General features: G+C 37.7%; 1 protein-coding gene across 5 annotated transcripts in view; it reads left to right on the plus strand.

Annotated features, from left to right (window-relative positions):
- Nav3 (neuron navigator 3) overlaps positions 1-19529 on the plus strand; it is a 709344-nt gene that overhangs the window by 487450 nt on the left and 202365 nt on the right. For 4 of the 5 annotated variants that reach the window (XM_041665541.1, XM_041665547.1, XM_041665565.1 and 1 more), the window contains exons 3-4: positions 2256-2373; positions 3027-3079. In XM_041665541.1, the coding sequence (XP_041521475.1) occupies positions 2256-2373; positions 3027-3079 (171 nt within the window). Of the gene's footprint in view, positions 1-2255; positions 2374-3026; positions 3080-19529 lie in introns of those variants that run through there. The other variant, XM_041665573.1, reaches the window with a different exon arrangement.

Consider the following 19529-nt stretch of genomic DNA (forward strand, 5'->3'; position numbering starts at 1 on the left):
TCCAGCTCTGTATCCTTAGCTATTCCATAGGTTCAAACAGGAGGATCACAGTGTCTATGATTGAGTAAGCCACAGTAGAAACTCAAGGCTGACCCAGTCACTTTCGGGAGAGCTTATCTCTAGCACAGTGGTAAAGTATTTGTCTTGCCTATGAAAGGGACCAGATATGAGCTCTATTACTATAAGAAAACAATACATTTAGCTTATTTAAATTTTTATTTCATGTGTGTGCATATATGTTTACCATATACTTAACTGTTTCCTAAAGAGGACAGAAGAGGGAATCAGATCCCTCAGAATTGGAACTGCCATGTGGGTGCTAAGGTCCTAACCTTGGTCCTCTGCAAGAGCAGTAAGTGCTTTTAACTCCGAGGAGTCTCTCCAGCACCTAAATCTTTTTTTTTTTTTTTTGTGGTTGATTTTTTTTTATTTATTTATTTTTGTTAAATATATTTATTTATTAAGGATTTCTGCCTCGTCCCCGCAACTGCTTCCCATTTCCCTCCCCCTCCCCCGATCAATTCCCCCTCCCTCTTCTGCTCGAAGAGCAATCAGGGTTCCCTGACCTGTGGGAAGCCCAAGGACTGCCCACCTCTATCACAAGGACTTCTTGAATTTTGCATACAAATGGATGGAAATAGAAAACACTATCCTGAATGAGGTAAGCCAGACCCAAAAAGAGGAACATGGGATGTACTCACTCATATTTGGTTTCTAGCCATAAATAAAGGACATTGAGCTTATAAGTCATGTTCCTAGAGAAGCTAAATAAGAAGGTGAATCCAAAGACAAACACATAGGCATCCTCATGAATATTAACCTTCATCAGGCGATGAAAGGAGACAGAGACAGAGACCCACATGGGAGCACCGGACAGAAATCTCAAGGTCCAAATCAGCACCTAAATCTTTAAATAGTAGTTTTGCGCTTTGTTGGCCTTTGTTGGCTGAGATAAAACTCACTCTCTTGACCTAGGCTGTACTCATTTCAGTTTCTACCACAGTTTCTCCTTAGACTCCGCATTTCTGAAGCTTCTTCCTTGCCTGGGTCACACCCTCTGAAGGGAAGACTCTTTCATGGATTTCTCATAACTGAGTTTTATCATCCCAGCTCTGATCCCACTATTTTCTTATACCACTTTTGTATGCTTTTTAAAACTGATTTGTCTTTTAATCGTGTGTACCTACATATGTCTATGTATGGGAATATGCATTGGTGTGTATTGCTTTCGAGGTCCAGAGGAGTGCATATGAGCCCCGGGATCTTAGATGACGCAGCAGGTGACAGTGAGCAACCCCAAGTCAGTGCTCTGTTAGAACAACGCATACTCTCAACCTCGGAGCCATGATTGCAGCCACCTCTGTCTGTTTCTTGTTTCCCCTTCTCTCTTCTCCTTTCAATTTTTTTAAAAAAATATTATGTCCTATCATAATCTACCTTGTAACACAATTACTAATGAACCACCCATGCAATTGAAACATCTTCAAGCCTAATAGACTAGTAAGGTTTTAAGAAGTAACTCTTTTTGTGCTTATGTGTGTGGCATTCTTGAAACTTCAGGTTTCCTTTATAGCATGACCGGCCAGTTTCTGGGATCACCTATTTATAAGCCAAATTGCCAACCCTGTGGTTTACAATACACTTCTCTGTTCTGTATTGTAATCGTAACTCCATTTGCTGCCTCCCTGTTCTAATACAAACACATTTCGGGAGGTTGAAAATAAGAGATGACAGTCCAAACAAAATATCTTAGACAGGAAGGCATTTGCAATTATTTCATAAAAGGATGCCAAAATATTGTCACATATAGTATCTCAGATGGCAAATTCAATAACGTCTCTTCGGAGAAACACATTTTTACAAAGTTTCTCCATAAGTCAGACCAGGTGGCTTCCCTTTACACAGACAGGATTATTTTCAACATAAAGGGGGGAGGAAAAGAGCAAAGAGAAAACCCGAACTGGTTCCATTAGCGATCTCCTCCCGAGTCAGCTGGGAAGGGAGTTTTGCTTGGTCACAACTGACTAGTCCATGGTTTTGAAAGGAATGATTCATCGTCCTTTGAAACAAGAGATAAGTGGGGGAAAGAGCCGTTTAAAAATGACTTTACAACTGTTTCCTTTGGAGCTGTGACTTCTTTAGCTGGAATGCGATCCTGAACGGTTTCCCTCCGAGTCTCGCATTTGCCTTGAGCAGTTTTCTTGTCTCTCTGCTCCCACGCCCCATCTCACTTCTTCCCTCCCTGTCTTCCACAGATTTACACTGACTGGGCCAACCACTACCTGGCAAAATCTGGCCACAAGCGGCTGATTAAGGATTTGCAGCAGGACATTACAGACGGGGTCCTTCTGGCTGAGATCATCCAGATCATCGGTGAGACCTGCCCTCTGACAACTCGGAGGGGCTCTCTGCTCGCTACTCTTTTGCTACATTGTAGTTTAGGTCTGATACCTACCGAATGGTCTCCTGTGTCCAAGACAGGAGTGTTCCTGTCTCCGATTTAATTGAGTATGTTTACGTGAGACTGAAAAGGGCATTCTGGCCGCACTCTGCAATAGCTCAAACTGTGTCTTTACATATATAGCATTATCAGACAGGAAAGCCTCGTTAAACCATATGCCTCCCATGTGTGTGTTTCCTTAACCGGAGGAGCTCATACACGGAGACTCCTTGAAACTGGATCCTGATCCAGCCGGGACATTTGTGAAAGGTTTCATGTCAGCCGTCATTTGGCACAGCTGGAAAGCCAGCAGCGACTTCCTCCTCACTCACTCACTTTTTTTTTTACCCTTTTTTCCTTTGCTTGATTTGTGCACATGGAATTGTTGGCTGATAACAAGTTGGCTCCCTTGTCCCTGGCTTGGGAGGCTGAGTAGGGGAAGCAGTGGCATTTCTGCTTGGTGTTTTTTAATTTTTTATTTTATTTTAAAGATCGCCTCTTTTTATTCACCCCTGTGCGTGTTTCACTTCATTGCTTAAGCATGTTGTTCTTTTTTTCTCTCTTTTGTTTTATTTTTTGGTTTTAGCCAATGAGAAAGTGGAAGATATCAATGGATGTCCTAGGAGTCATTCTCAGATGGTAAGAATCTGATTTCTTCTCAATCTCCGCACTTAGTCCCATTTCCAAGTCAACTGCGTTTGCACCGTTGCTTAGAGACTTTTCTGCATGCCTTCCTGCTTGTGTAAAAGACCATGGGGTCCCATTCTGCCCTCTGCATTTCCGTGTCCTCCGGATCAATGAGGAAGCATCATGCAGAGGGCAATTTGGACTACTGTGTAACATGTTCCTAGGTGTTTATTCTGAGCCTCGACTTCTTTTTGTTCTTTTACTTTTCTTCTTTTGTTTGTTCTGATGTTTTATAGTTCGTAATACTTTACACTGGGCTTTCTGTCAGTAAACTTGATTTCCAGTTGAAAGTCACACATTTTTGCTGGAGCAGCTGTTTTAAATAATAGAGCTAGCCATGTGCCTTTTGAAAGTATAACTGTGTGACTTGTTCATCACGAAGTTCAGGGTGAGCACATGGGTTCTTGCCACCCTTGGAAACCGCTCTGAAGGTGTGCTATAGCATATTCTCAAAACAATGTGCAATTCTGAGATAAGGCCCATTGTACCTTCCAGAAAGCCCTCTGTCTGAAGGTCCCTTACTCCAGCCATGCCTCCCCTTTCCCAACTAGCGAAGCTTAACATTTATAAATAGAAGCATAGATTGATAGGCTGCTGAGATAAAAGCAAACAAACAAGCAAACCCTAATCACAAAGCCACCACTTCATTTTCTGGGGTGAACTGAAGACAGAATGCCTCCAGTGAAGACATTCCAGGCAGTTTCCAACCCGAATAACAAACAGCCCAAGTCTCTCCAAGTGAGATTGCTTCAGAGAATCCTCCTGTTAGCACAATGTAGGCATTTTGAGTGTTTAATGATTCCCTGTCATGGGTTTGTTCAAAGGAAAAACTCATGGAATTCTTAAACCCTTCACTTAAACCTGCTTCACTTAAAGTCAAAAGACTGAAATCCAATGTAATAAAAATTTTATTTTTCAAGAGTGATTCATTAGACTGCTTAAAACTTGAAAAGTAAAAAAAAAAAACCTATTAAAATGTCATGATCTATACTTGTTGTGATAAATAAAATTCACCATAAAAGATAAGGTCTCTATAAAAGATTTCAGCTTTATGGGTATTTCCTGATCTAATTACTCCCCCACGTAAATGATTCTCTGTGGAAATTAATTTCATTTGTTTTGTAAAGTTTTACTGTTGGCATGCTACAATAGAATAACTGCAGATTCTGCTGCAATAATAATTGTGTGATGTTGGAAAAACACACAAACTCTCTGGGCTTTCTCAGTTGCAAAAGACATGTTAATTGAATGTTTTTATTTATTACATAAAAATTAGTGCCTATATATACACTAATTAACATAATATGCAAATACAGAGTAATTTTATTGGAAATTTTATGAGTAGCATATGAATGGATTAACACCTGCTCAAATATTGTAATGCATTTCACTTGACAAATTTGTCCCTGGAACTCATGTATGTGTCTTCTTAACCCTAAAACTTGATTGTGTTTTCATTATTTTAACAAAGAAGAAGTGGTAGACACTATAAATGGTTTTAAATCTAGATCAGTGGTTCTCGACCTTTCTAATGCAACAACCCTTTAATACAGTTCCTCACTTTGTGGTGACCCCCCCACCATAAAATTATTTTTGTTGCTACATCATAACTGTAATTTTGCTACTGTTATGAATCAGAATGTAAATATCTGTTTTCTGGTGGTCTTAGGTGACCCCTGGGTCATCTGACCCCCAACGTCGTGACCCATGGGTTGAGAACCAATGGTCTAGTGCTTTCCATCTACTCTGCTATCCCAATTTTATACTTCTTTTTGAGGATCTGAATTCCAGACAAGCTCATACTTGATTACAGGGAAAAAATCTCCAAAGCTCAACATTAGACAGGCAATCCTCTGATGTTTATCTAAAGTATCTGCACCTAGCATTTTTATCCATCTGGAAAAGTATCTCAGCATAGACTCTGTTACTTTCTTATGGCTTCCTGATTGTTCTTAGCCCCGCTATGCAACGGTTGATATGCATGGTACCCCTGCTTCTGAAGACAGAAAGAAACCCAAAGATTCGAAAGTGATGATGTTGTGAAAACTGTGGCTCCCTCTAAAGTGTTAGTTGGAGTTATATTTCGTCTTGAATGAGGATGTCTTGGTTTATTTCTTTCTGACTTGTTGAACTTCAAGTCTGAAGTCAGCATGAACTCTCAATGTTAATTCAGAAGAAACACTGTGAAAAAAAATGTAATGTCTGACTGGACTGTTTTCGTCACTGTTCTTTAGAGTTTTTATTGGCACTGTGTAATTAATAAGTACAAGACCCAGACTAGAGCCGAGACCAGAAAGGAAAAGACAGCTAGGTATGGCAACATGACTAGGTGAATGGATCAAGCGTCTGCTCTAGTGAGGATGCAGCTGACTGTTATCGCACCATGCAAGGTGCTACCTAGTCATAGAGTGCCATCCTTGCTCACAAGAACTTTCAGCACATCTTACATATCCTGTCTTTTGTCACCCTGGCTGAAGTCTGTGTTTAGTAATAACAAAACATGAACAACAATCAAAGAGGACAAAGCCTTCCAGTACTAGATTATCTGGATTTATGTTTCATGCTCTATGACCTCTCTAGAATCATTTGAAGCACTTAATACTAGAGTTTCTGGTGACATGGAGCTGCCGTGTATTGGTCCATTTTCATAACAACCAGGTCATTCACACTTGGTCCCTCTCTGCCTCAAGCCTTAAAGGAGCAGGGAGAGGGACATTTGACCGAGGTCTAGATGAAGATCAGAGTTGCAATATAAGTGCAGAACAACAACAGAAATGAATGGGGAAGAATAAAAGGACCCAGGAGGGGAGGGATCTTGATGTGTTCTAGAACGAACTCTGGGGTTTGAGTCTGGCTAGGGATGTCAGAAGGGGAAGACAGAACCTAATCATGGAAGGGCCATGTAGAGAGCTTATGTTGGTGTTATAAATCAGGAGAGGATAAATTGGATCACTTTTAATGCTTGTCTTTGTCAATATCTGATACAAGTGTTTAAAATTGCTTACAGGGCTACCTGAAGATAATAGGATGTATATTAGACTTCACCTAGATGTGGAGGATGGCAAAGAAGGGGGATTTCCAAACACTTCATTTTGGTTTTTATTTTTTATTTTTTTATTTTTATTTTTTGCCAAATGAAGAAGGTGAGGCTCAAAGGTGAAAGGAAAATGACATGTCTATATTTTGACAGGTAAAGTTTGATGCCCATTGGAACATAAAGCAAGGAATAACTAGGTTGCTACCTTGAGCTTCTATCTGGGGAAGCTACCATTTCATATATAGGTGATGGACAGCAAGGAGGAAATCTTACAGGAGGCCTGTGCAAATTCAGCAGGGGAAAGGTTTGTGATGGCGGACATTAGTATTTATAAGGTAGGAATCAGGAGAGGGAGAATGGTGAGACAGCCCTCACAGAGACAGTGGGGTCACAGGTGTAACTTGCTAATGCTCAGGATCAATGTTATAGTTTAAGGTACAGTGTTTACTTCAGCACAAATACTGAGTAAAATGAGTTGAATAGGATGCTGTCACATGCTGCCTAGTCTGGCGAATATGCTGGAATGAAGTCAGCTTTGGTAATCAGATGAGCGTTCATAACCGATACAAGAGGATCCTTCTACAGAGAGATAGTCTATTAAGTTGTAATGGCCACTGTGGTACCAAATGAACTACTCATCACTTTTAGGAGAGCCTATCAAAGAGAAAAAAAGAAAAGATGCTTGAGAGACATCTTGGCTGAAGGGAGATTTGTTTCAGTTGTGGGAAAAGTCGAGAAGATTGCAGTAGGGACTAGAAAGATGGCTCAGGTCATGAGTCTTTTCTGTTCTTATCTAAGATTCAGGTTCCATACCCAGGACCCCAGTGGTAACTTGAAATGTCTCTAACTCTAGTTCCTAGGATTTGACACCCTCTTCGGCCTCCATGGGCTTCGGGTACACAGGGTGCATAGGCATACATTCAGGCCAAACACTCATACACATAAAATAAAAATAAATAATCTTTTAAAAAAAGAATGCAGCAGCAGAGAGAGAAGAGGATTCATGGCCGCAAGGATGTAAGTGATGGTATGAGTTGCTAAAGGAAGTGACACAGGAAGAAATTGTGAAGTCTTTATAGAAAATTGGCTGTTATGGAAGAATGATAAAGACAAAGCAAAACCATTTTCCTCTATGTCATGTTATATAAGTCAGAGAGGATGTAAATGTATGAAGAGTCAGTATTTTAAGTAGAATAAACTAAAATTTCAGAAATTTAAATCATTTTAGTAAGGACCAGAAGTTTAGATAATGCTAATATACTCTTTTTGTTATTCTCTATTGTTTTTCTTATAATAAATAAAACATTAATATATTGTATAATATACACTCTGAACTATATAGTACCTTGTAAGATGAAAGCAAATTTATGTATGTACATGCATAAAAAGGAATATAACAATCGTACTTTAGAAAGCATGGTCCAGACATCACATATGTAAGAAAAATATAAACTTATCCCCTTTGAAATGTCTGGCTATCCCACTCTGGGTTTAAAAAAAAATAGCTATGTTTTATCAGTGAATTTCAGATCATCATCATCTTGAAACATTGAAATAGTTTTGCGGGATTTGAACAAACACTATATTTAACATCATTTGAAGCTGAAGTTATTAATATGGGTGACACCTGTTGAGTCATTTCTAGGTAGGTATTACTCAAGATCTAAAATACATGCTGCATGACATAACTTTGCTGAGCTTACATGAGGAAATAAATTTGTAAACTACAAATACCAGGAATATCCCGAATGCTTAATAGATTAAAAATAGCAAAAGAAAAATGCCCAACATTTATTTGAAAGGCAGAGGCACAAGTGTGAGATTCTCAAGCAAGAATCTCAGACATGTAGGAAAATTGTTTTGAAACAAGTTTTTCTTCCTCTTAAGATAGACTGTTATATTTAGGGATCTTCAGAAGTGCCCAGATGATTTAGGAATTTGATGGTTCGGAATCTTTGCCAGGCAAAAATTATTTTCTCTGACATCGTTGAGGATTACAAATGTGTGGCTTAAGTCTGTCTTGTGGTCTTTAAACTGAAGTCCTCTACGTGACCCTATTTTTAGCTCAACTATGGTTTAATCACAGTCTTCAGCTGCACTCTTTTTTCTTTTATCATCTTCTGTAGGTTATTGTGTAAAATTTGCCAATAAATGATGTTTTGGAATGTTTTTCCCTCTTAATTTCTTTTAAGTTTGTTCCTAGAAGATGGAAAAGTAGAGCTTAGTGTGCCCTTCTATATGATTCCATGATCCATAAGATACTAGCTTCTAAAAGAAACTCTTTCCAAATTTCACAGACGTTTTACCCACTTCTATAGTTAGTTTTGTTGGGAAGTGACCCGCTTATGATGAGAATGTGTTCCATATCTTCACCAGTTTTGTGCCCTTCAAAGTTGTAATTCCTTGAGTCATTGCCTGTGATTGTTGTTCTCTTGAGGGTTTTTTACATAAGATAAGAAGAGATAAAATACTAGAGTGCTGTTAAATTTTAGTAAAAATTTATGTTATGCACACTCTAGGATTCTAGCCTGTGAGTAGAAACTTACAGGAATGTCCAGTTCCCAACTTTAGGTATCCGCATGGTCCCCCTGCCATTTTGAAGTTGCTGATTTTGAAATGGCGAGATCAAGAGACTTATGAAAACACGTGTTTTAATGCAAATATTTCCCTGGTGTATTTAGAAACACTACAGGAAAATTATGCTTCATAGTTCCCTTACTGATTTCATTGTTTCCATATCTCTAAATTTGGAAGGAATATAATAAACTGCTCTTTTAGTGAATGTATGTTTAAGTTTTGAGGCTTTTATACTGATGGTTTTTCAAAAGTGAAAGTCTCTATAGAGTTACTTGACTTTTTAGTGAACTGTCAAGATGTGTTATATGGGATGAATTGGTCGAATTAATTCTGCTTCTGGCTGTGTCCCAGAAAAGGGAATTGGAATTTGGCTCTATCTTGCTATGAAAAAAAGTGGACAACCAATATCAAAGTCCATTGGAATTCTGGTTTGATAGGATTTATGTTTTTTTTTTAATTCTGAAAAAATATGATTTTTCTTACTAACATTTTGTCTTATAATACATGCCATTTTCTATCTTTATAGATGTTTTAACTTGCTTTCATCACAGAGTAAAAAAGATGTTTCCTAAATTGCATTAGATGCAGTAAAGAGAAGCAACAATGAAGCAGGAGACATCTGCTCTACCTGGTCTCGGTATACCATTTAAACGCTGGCCTTTCAGCAGATATATGTTCAAAACTTAGTAGATGAGTCCAAGATACTTGCTTCTCAAAATTATAATTAAATGATTCTAACAAGAATTTAATTAATCATGTGGATAGTCATGAGCAAAACTTTTATTACATTTTAATAAAACTTTGTTCACATTTCATGTGTCAAAGAAATATTAGAAATTAATTTTGTCAAATCCAGATTTTCGAGGTAATTCTGAGAATTTGACAATTGGTCATGATAATTGGTTGATTGGTTTTTTAACACACAAAACCACACACACACACATACACAGCTGGAACTGATGATTTGCTTACACTCACTCTTTTGTCATCAGAACAGAACTACATAAGAACTAAGCCTCATCGAGAATACATGTGGTCCATATTGTGTAAGTGTGGACACTGTGGCTTGAACTCATGCCTCAATCCAAGCCTGACAACTTTCAGATTTGTTTATAAAAATGGTAGGACAGAATGCAATCTGGAATTTAGGCCACTGGATTTTTGGCTGTTTCTCTTCCCCCTCCTTTGATTTAAAACACATAAATTTTAATAGAAGTTTTAGGCATGCAGCGAATTTCCAAGGTACCAAGGTTTTCCCTAGACTTTCTATTGCTATAGTCATACGTTCCCCAATTATCAACCTTCCATATTGTGGTAAGTCATTTGTAATGTATTGATTACTTTGTTACACCCTTACTATTCACAGTCCATAGCTTACACTAGTGATGGTTTAGGAAAAGGTATATTGGCTTCTATTCACCAGTGAAATAGTTTCAACTCTCTGAAATTCCGTTATGGTAATCTTCACATCCTTCATATTATAGGCAGTGGCCTTTCATATTGGCTTCTTTCATTTAGCTGTGTGCATTGAATATCCCTTCACATCATTACCTGATCTGATAACGCATTCCATTTTAGTGCTGAATATCATCCTACTGTGTCTGTGTTTATACTACTCAGTGTTCATCCCTTAGCTCATTGAAGGTAATCCAGTTGACTTCCAAGTCTTGGGAAGTTTGTATGAAGTTGCTAACATTGTCTTTGAGCAGATGTTTATATGGACATGTTTTCCTATATAAATTGCTTAGTTAATATCTGAGATCACTATTGTAGATTGTACAATTTAAGTAATTTTGTATAGTTCTGTGGGACAGTGACACTACCTACAAGGGCCTCAGCAGTGCTTGTATCCCTATTTGAAATGGAAGTTCAGTTCTGTACATCTGGTGAGCTTGATTTGTTCTACATTTTGGATACAGTAGTTAGGTATGTAGTATTAGCTTATTTAGTTTTAATATGGCTCTCTGGTGACAGAGGGTCATAACCATCTTTTCATAAGCTATTTGCTGTCAGAATGTCTTCCCTAGTGCTGCATTCTTTTAAGAACTTTGGTTCCATCTTATCAGATTGTTTTCCTTATTTTTGAGGTTTAAGGGATCGTTGTGCATTTTATTTTTAACAAACTTTATTATAAAAACCTTACAAATACGCAAAAATTTAATACACCCAAACTCTATACAACTTAATGAACATTCATTGCAGCAAGAATTGGCATTTGATGTGGAAGCCGGAAGCTTTACATTAATTTTTTTGCTTTTACTATTGGATAAATTTTATATACTTACCCACTATCAAAACAAAAATTAACAGATCCATTACAGAATTGGAACTATGAAAACAATTAGCTTTATGTCCTCTCTCATTAGTCATGTCTACTTTATAAATAACATATATCTGAAATATATATAAATAGTGTACATGTCCAGTGTATGCATTTTATTCAAATTTATATATCCCATGTATATTTTAGATAACAGACATCTCTGGGAAATATTTCCATACACTTATTGTTCCTTTATTATTTTACCATTTTCTTTTTCAGACAAGAAGTTTGAAGTCTAGTTTCTCATTTCTTTCACAGACCCTACTTTTCATGATGCATTAAAAAAGTCATTGCCACATCCTAGATGGCCCAGATTTTTTTCCCTGTGCCCACACAGTTTAACTTTTGGTGGTGTACATCTAAATTTATTGTTCACTGTTAAATTAATTTTCTAGAAAGTATGTAAAACCTCCATTTAGGCTGGATGTTTTCCATGTGGTATCCAGTTATTTCAGCATCTACTTTTTGACAATACTTCCCTTGATTTTTGGTCAAATTTAGTTGTTTATACTTTTGTGCCTCTTTTTTTTTATAGGCTCTCTGTTCTGTCCATTGTGATCTTTATATTCTTTTTTTATTGCCACACTGCCTTGATACTGTAGTTCTGTTGTAAGCATTGACATCAGGGATTATGAGTAGCCAATTTTATTCTTTTCATTTTGTGGTGTTCTATCAGCTACTCTGTGTCTTTTACCTCTTCATACATTGGAATCATTTCTTCATTGTTTACAAAATTACTTCCTGAGGTTTGATTGAGATTGTTCTCTCTCTCTCTCTCTCTCTCTCTCTCTCTCTCTCTCTCTCCCTCCCTCCCTCCCTCTCATTTTCTTCTCATTTTCATATCTCTTTTTTCCTCTCCTGCTTGCAAACTTGTGACATAAATAAGCATTCTTTTCTAAGACCACATGTGTTTCTTCCATTTGTGGCAGGAATATAAATGCCCATGTATTTGAGGAAGGGTGTGGTCATAAGACAGAAATACTATTTGTAGATTTTTATGGTTAAATTACTCATTAGTTTTGTGACTTCATGAGAAAACACACAGGCTCCATTTTGGTTTTGTTTCTTAGGACCAACTGGAAAGGAAGAACTGATTTAAAATCCTGAACTCCTGAGGTCAATGGACACTGATGAAGCTTTAGAATGCAGCTTCATGCTGCCCATTAGAATGGGCAGAGTCATGATGACTCACTGTCATTTGTATCTGAAAACAACTGTTAACATTTGACACTTACTATTATCTACCAAGTTGGTTAAAGGAAAGTTGAAGAGATCTTGAGCCAAAGAAAACTTTTCTGATAAAATCCTTGTGAACTTTCAATATTTGTGCCTATATTTATCAACATATAGACACATACATGTAGGATGTACACACTTGTATCACAGCAAATATGTATTTAGGATAAGTTTATTTTTACATATGAACAGTGTGTGTATATATATATACAATTACATATAAACAGAAATTAATTCCTCTCTATTTTTAATATGAGTATATGTTTATATTCCTAGAGAAAGATACATAGGTATGCACACACACACCTAGTTGCTACTATACAGCTGATCTCCTCATTTTTTAATCCTCATGTAAGATTTTAAAAAAGGAAATAAAAGTATATTCATTTCCATTTTATATATTAGGAATATAAGACTTAGATATTATTAGCTCAGTTTCTAATAAGGTATACATTGCAATGCCCAAATGAAGACTAGATTTATTTGACTGCAAAACATTTATACACTTCACCATGGTGTCTCTTAAGTAAAGCATTTCACTTATCTAACTGTGAAACAGCTGAAAATCGAAATCCTGAAAAAACAAGGAAAACATATATACAAGAGACAAATAGAATTCTCTTGAAATTTTCCCTGTCTTGCCCGACAAGTTTGGGAGCAGGAAACATGGGAGCTTTACATCTCAGTGACATTGGCACCTAATCGAACTTTTTGTTCTCTCTCTCTGAAGAATTGTTCTTTTTTTCTAATAAAAAATCATCACAACTTCAGAAGATGAAACTTGGAGAGGCGATGCCCACTTTGGCCCAGATTGCCCTGGTTTGCACAAGGTGCGATTTCTATTGATTTCCTCTGCAGATAACTGAATTATCTCCGGGAACTGTTGTACCTAATCATCACCAATCCAGTGAATTAAAAGCATTGAAATATTATCCCGACCTTGAGGCCAGGACCGAAGTAGTTATCACCAGGTCAAAATCAAAATGTCATTTGACCTATGTTTCTTTACAATGGCAGAGCAGAATTTCATTCTGTGTCATTTCTGGCTTTTGGTGCATGCTTAAAGTCCATGGATTGTGGTCACATCAGTGATCACATGCTTTGCTCTCGGTACATGCACAAAGGTATTAGGTACTTAAGAAATAATTCGTAGGTATTTAAACATTGTAAATTTACAAAATATGTGGGGCAAATAGAGTTCACACATTATTCTATCTTTACATACTGCACCCACCAGACATTTATTAGACAACTCGTTTATGCTTGATTGTGTTTCTTAACCATGTGCCAATGGTGTAGACACTTAGCCAGGGGAAGAAATAGTTCAATGTCTACATTACATTTGTCAGAACAGTGAGAGAAATATCAGCTTTACTGCAGGTTTCTGTGTTTGTGTTTCAATTTGGATGTATAATTTATTAACAGTGTACACACACAATACAAGGCAGACTCACTAAGTTATTTTGTAGATGGGTAAAACAATGTTAATCATATCAAACATTATGAGGAAGATTTTTTGAAAGGTTTCTATTTTATTTTATAAATAGCTGGGTGCTTAAAAATTGCTTTTCAACTTTCTCCCGCTGCTAGCTCTGACAAGTCTGGAGTAGTGAAAATTGAAAAGTAGCATCTAGCCTACTCCTCTTGCTTTGATACTTAGCATGTAATATAAGATGTGTAGACTGTCTCCTTTTCCATGCAGCATTCTGTGAAACTAGAGTATTAGGGCTATGCTGTAAAAATGAAACACATTAAAATCATTGTTTAAAGAATCCATCATAGGTAAAATTGATTTGTGAAGATTTTCTTACCATTTATCAGTAAAACTATGTAAAATAAAAGAATGAATTCACAGCTTCTCATATCCTGTAGAAACAAAAGCAACACCTCTCCTCCAAAGTGACATGTCCTTTAAATTTTGAAGTTAAGGCATTTTTTAAAAATACATAGGTTAGATTAATCCAGCATCACTTATAATTAAATGTCCTTTAGCAGCTGTTGCTCCTTCCTCAACAGTCAAACAATTCAAAGACAACACAATAACAGTATCCAGATTTTCTCTGTATTGTTCATCTTTACGTGGCATTTTAAAAACTTTTTCTTTTATTTTTAATTTTTGTTTTTTTGAGACAGGATTTCTCTCTGCATCTTTGGCTGTCCTGGATCTTACTCTGTAGACCAGGCTGGCCTAAAACTCACAGAGATCCTCCTGCCTCTGCCTCCCAAGTTCAGGGATTAAAGTCATGTACCACCACATCCACCTACTCTATTTCTTTTTTTAAGGTACAAGTGGGCGCCATGTTTCTTGCCACAACTCTATGGAGTTCCTAGGTCCATGCCACCACCAAGAAACATGCCACTAGCCATTCATAAATACTATTTAACTGTTTGATGGCAGAACTTTTTTTTAATTTATTTATTTATTTATTAAAGATTTCTGCCTCCTCCCCGCCACCGCCTCCCATTTCCCTCCTCCTCCCCCGATCAAGTCCCCCTCCCTCATCAGCTCGAAGAGCAATCAGGGTTCCCACTTCTTAAAAGAGCTGCAAGATTTTTATCACTAATACTAAGTCAGAAAGCCTCTCCTAAAGGAGCCGGGCCTATGTTTGCTTAACAGAACCCACCTAAGAAAATGCAGCGACCAAGAAGTCATGCTTGACTCTCCTCTTTTGTGTCTAGAATTCCTTCCCAAGCTCTCTCAGGTTTTATGTGGATATATTTGCTGAACGTTGTGCGCCATTTGTAGCTGGAGGTTTCTCTCCCCACACCAATTCCCAAAGGCATAACTCTCTCATGTACTCTCTACTGGATGACTTTTCATTTCCCTACATAATCTTGACATATAGAACACACACTAGGTGCCTTGAATTCTCGAAAAGGTCCTGGAGAAAGGAAATTCTTCTCATGGTGGGGTGCGGCTGGTGGGGGAGCTGTCAGCGGGAACAAAGCCACTGCTTGACCTGGAGGCTGGAATTGCTAGATTCTGGATTTTACCTTACCACTTTCCCCTTGTTATCTGGCCACCTCGGATGTTATCTCTAGGACTAAGAAATTCCCCTTAATTCAGCGTTTGAGTAAATGCTAGATGCGGATCAAGCAAAATCAGGTTTCCTTCCACAGCTTACGCTAGTTGCAGTGGTTACCAGAAAGCTGCTTTCCCAGCAGCTGTGGAAGAAAGCGCTCGGAGAGTGAGCAGCCCTGCTGTGGTCTTCTTCCTTTTTTTCTACATTTACCAGTTACAAACTAGCTTAACTAACCACCCAGATGTAGTTAACACATAAACTCCCTTCTCCCCCTCTTAGAAATCACAGCCTCTTCTTTTCACCCTTTTCAGATATGCCCAGGTGTTTCACAGCCACGCTCCCTCTGAGACCTACGTAGGCAAACAGATACCAACCTTATGTGATTTATTGACCCTGCTATCCTGGCTATTGCCGGAGAATCCCTAATTGTGTCTGTGTGCGTATATAAACTAGAAGCCTTGTGGGATCAAAAGAAAAATCGAGAGAGAGAATCAAGAGAGCATTGGTGAGAATGTTGGAAGAATAAATGGAACAGGATGAGACAGACATACATGATGGAACAGGAGGAGACAGACATACATGAGCTGATTCGTTCCTGTCACCCTCAGACCCCCTCTATTCAGTCTTCACCTACTGTAGCCTTCCTTCTGGATTCTGAGAGGTTTAGGGGGCTGTCACCCCAATAAACCTTGATACTTAGGATTTTCACACTGACAAACAGGAGCTGTAGAGAAAGACACTGGAGAGGCTGAGTATTCTGGATCTCTGGCTATTCTGGAGTTGAGTCCTGTAACCTCAGATGTTTCCTGTCTGTGACATGCTCAGCCATCACTTGGCCCATGGGTTCACCTCACACCATCTCTCCTCAATTAGCTAATCCTCCCTGGCCTGCCTGGAGACCAAGCAGGCTTCTTTTCAATCAGCAAACTGCGGAGGTGAAAACTGTAGGCTGTTTCTATAAATACATCAGTTCAGTTCATGGTCCAGTACTTTTTTCCTTATAATGGGGTATAAAATTGGCCCCTTTAGAAGAAGATGCCTTTGTAACAATTCTATACAGGTTTCAGACTTTATTGTTTCTTGGTCCTTTGGGCATCTGACTGAAAATCGACTTCTGGTTTGATTTCAGGAGTCTGTCTCTCAAAGCATAACGTTAAGTCATTGTTTTACATTTGAATTATTTCTCATTTATAAAAATATGTTTTTTTTTTCAAACCGTGAATCAAGAAGGGGCTGAAGAGAGGAGGGAGCACAAGAGCGGTGGATGGAAATGAGGGTGAAAATCAGAACGCTCACTATATGGGTACCAAATTGTCCAACAACCAACAATAGAAGTCAAAAAATGCTTTTTCAGAACTTGAGATTGATTCTGTGAATAGGAGGTCTGCTTGAGGGCTGTGATCCAAAATCTGGCTCCTAAATAATATCAGGGTTGGCTCAGTGGAGCTGTGCTAGTTGTAATAAAGGCACGAAGGTGAAGTTCTGGTCAAGAGAATAGAATCTCTTACCTGATTGGGGTTTGTGGTAAGCTATGCTAAAGAGGTAGGGAGAATAATCAGTTCTTTGGTGGGATACTATACTCTTCCCCCCAGAATTCCTGCCTTCATACAGAAGGTATGGGGCCACAGCCAGGAGTCTTCAAAGTCTGCCTGCTTCTCTGAAGTACACAGAAAAGCCCCACTTTTCATTTTATTATTTCTGTGTCTGCCATAAAAAATATTTTCCTACTATTTGGGGCTTCTTTAGGGTTTCTCTAAGGACCCTTCTGAACATGTGTCTGCTTCTCTGCCATGTACAACCTCAAAGGGCAGTGATAACCCCTTCTTTCCTCCATTTACATCCCTGGGCATCTTCTAACATTTACAGTTTGCCTGACCCAGGATAGTTTTCCTTTCCAATAATGTCTCATTGAGCTCCAAAAAAATTTAGACAATTGCTAAAGTAATAAACAAAAACAGTCATCATATAATCTTTCTCTAATACAAAATAGTCACTATATTTTACTTTATACGAGTTTATATTCAGTTGAATATTTTGGCTGAAATCTAATTGTTTAAATATATTATAATGCAATTTGGATGACAGTGGGCCATCTCATTTTTATTTTGGTAGAAATGATATATATATTTAATTTACATAATTATTTGACTAATTTGTATAGTCAGGAGTTCATCATGGGAAACAGAAGCATAGCAGATGCCAGGGATAGCAGCACTTGCCTATAATCCTAGCACTGGGTAAACTGAGGCAGGAGGATCAGGATTTCAGTCCAGTCTGGGGTAGATAGCTTGGTCTTATCTCAAAGTAAAGATAAATTAATAATAAAAACAAAAAATAATGACGACAACAACAACAACAATAACAACAACAATAACAATAATAATAATGATGATGATGATAATAAAATCCTAATAAAGTCCTCTCCATAGAGGGCTAAAGTAAGACTTTCCTGATTTCTTCACAATAGGCATCTACTTGAGTCATGCAGGAAATGACTCCAGCTCTGTCATGCCTGCAGCTTAGACTGTGCGTCTTTGTTTCTTCCTGTTGCGTGGTATTTGAGTCAAAGGGCAGAATGGACCCTTTCCGGGCCAGGTGAAGATCATCTCTTGAGTATGTCACTGCAGAGAGAGAGAGAGAGGTGCTGTTAAGCGCTCTTTAACAACCCATGTGCAGGTCTCTTGTGTGGTAGCTCCGGTTGACAAGCCCTGTTCTACCCTCTGCTGCTTGTCTAGTTTTACCAAAACCCGAATTATCTTTCAACTCTAAATGACACTCTGTGGAGGCGTCTGCAGATCTGTACTGGAAATTGATGGCTCCATTCTCTCTAGCAGTGTCCCATGTTGTTTCTATATCTCTTCTGGAATTTATTATACAGTGTCTTGTATCGTAGTGATGAATCTTACTGTCTCAGCAGCTATTTTCTAAGCTCACAAAACCAAAGACCTTGTAATTCATTTTTATATCCCTTCACCATCCCACAGCGCCCTTTTGCTCATAATAAATAGTGAAGACTTGCTGGATGAACCAATCACATGGTGTTAATTGTTGCACCATGGCTAATATTTAAACATGGATGCCAAGGATACTATTAATCTCGTTCAGTCATTTAATGTCTCAAAGTCATTAAATATTCTTAACTAGGAAAGAAACATGTGAGCACACAAAGTCTGTTGATATTGTAAAAGATTCCTCCAAGTTCATTTCTTAAAGCAGGTTAGCTCAGTTTTGCTGTAATACAAAGGTGTTATAATAATTATGGAGCCAGGTACACTATTTCACTGTAAAGATGATTCTGTTTGAAGTCGATTTTTCAATGCCCAAATCAATAAATGGAGCTGTTTGTAATATAGATGTTGTGTTTATATCTAGAATACATTAACCTGTAATTAAAATAATCAAAGCTATTTTTGACTATTTTGAGTTTCTTATAAATGAGAAAAGATAGGTAGATTTCTCCCTCTCTTCATTTGAAATTCAGTTTGTAATTTAGCAGTTAGACGTGTCCATGTTTAATAAGTTCTTAAGGATCAACTTAAATGTATAACTACAAGTCAATAAGTTATTGATGTTTTGCGAATTGAATCTATTTTTATGGGACTATATGAAATTATTGGAAATTGGTCAATTCTTTATGTTCTTAAAATGTTCTTTAAAACATTTTAGGACAGTGTCTCTTTCTTAGGTATGGAGATAAGTACTGAATAAATGAATGAATGAATGAATATCTAGTTTTTATAATATAAACCTAAATGGCCGTGCTCCAATATGATAAAAATTATACAGATAGAAGCTATATACAATTCATAATATGAACCTTAAAACTAGAGAAATGGATTGGTGGTTAATAGAGCTTGCTGGTTTCTTAAAGATTAATATATATATATATATATATATATATATACACTCCATTGGCTTTATGCCTCTATTTCACATACTATTATAGATGGTCATAAACCATCATTTGGTTGCTGGGAATTGAATTCAGGACCTCTGGAAAAGGGCTAGAGAGATGGCCCAGGGGTTAAGAGCACTTTCCACTCTTCCAAAGGTCCTGAGTTCAATTTCCAGCAATCACATGGTGGCTCACAGCCATCTGTAATGAAATCTGGTGCCCTCCTGAGGAAGAGACCTAGTCATTCATCCTCATCAACTTAGACCATGAAACCGATATATGGACAAGTTCAACAGAACCGCCATATATGG

This window comes from Microtus oregoni, unplaced genomic scaffold, assembly GCF_018167655.1.
Source record: "Microtus oregoni isolate MIOR12 unplaced genomic scaffold, Mior012 000001F_ref0000356, whole genome shotgun sequence".
Taxonomy (NCBI): domain Eukaryota; kingdom Metazoa; phylum Chordata; class Mammalia; order Rodentia; family Cricetidae; genus Microtus; species Microtus oregoni.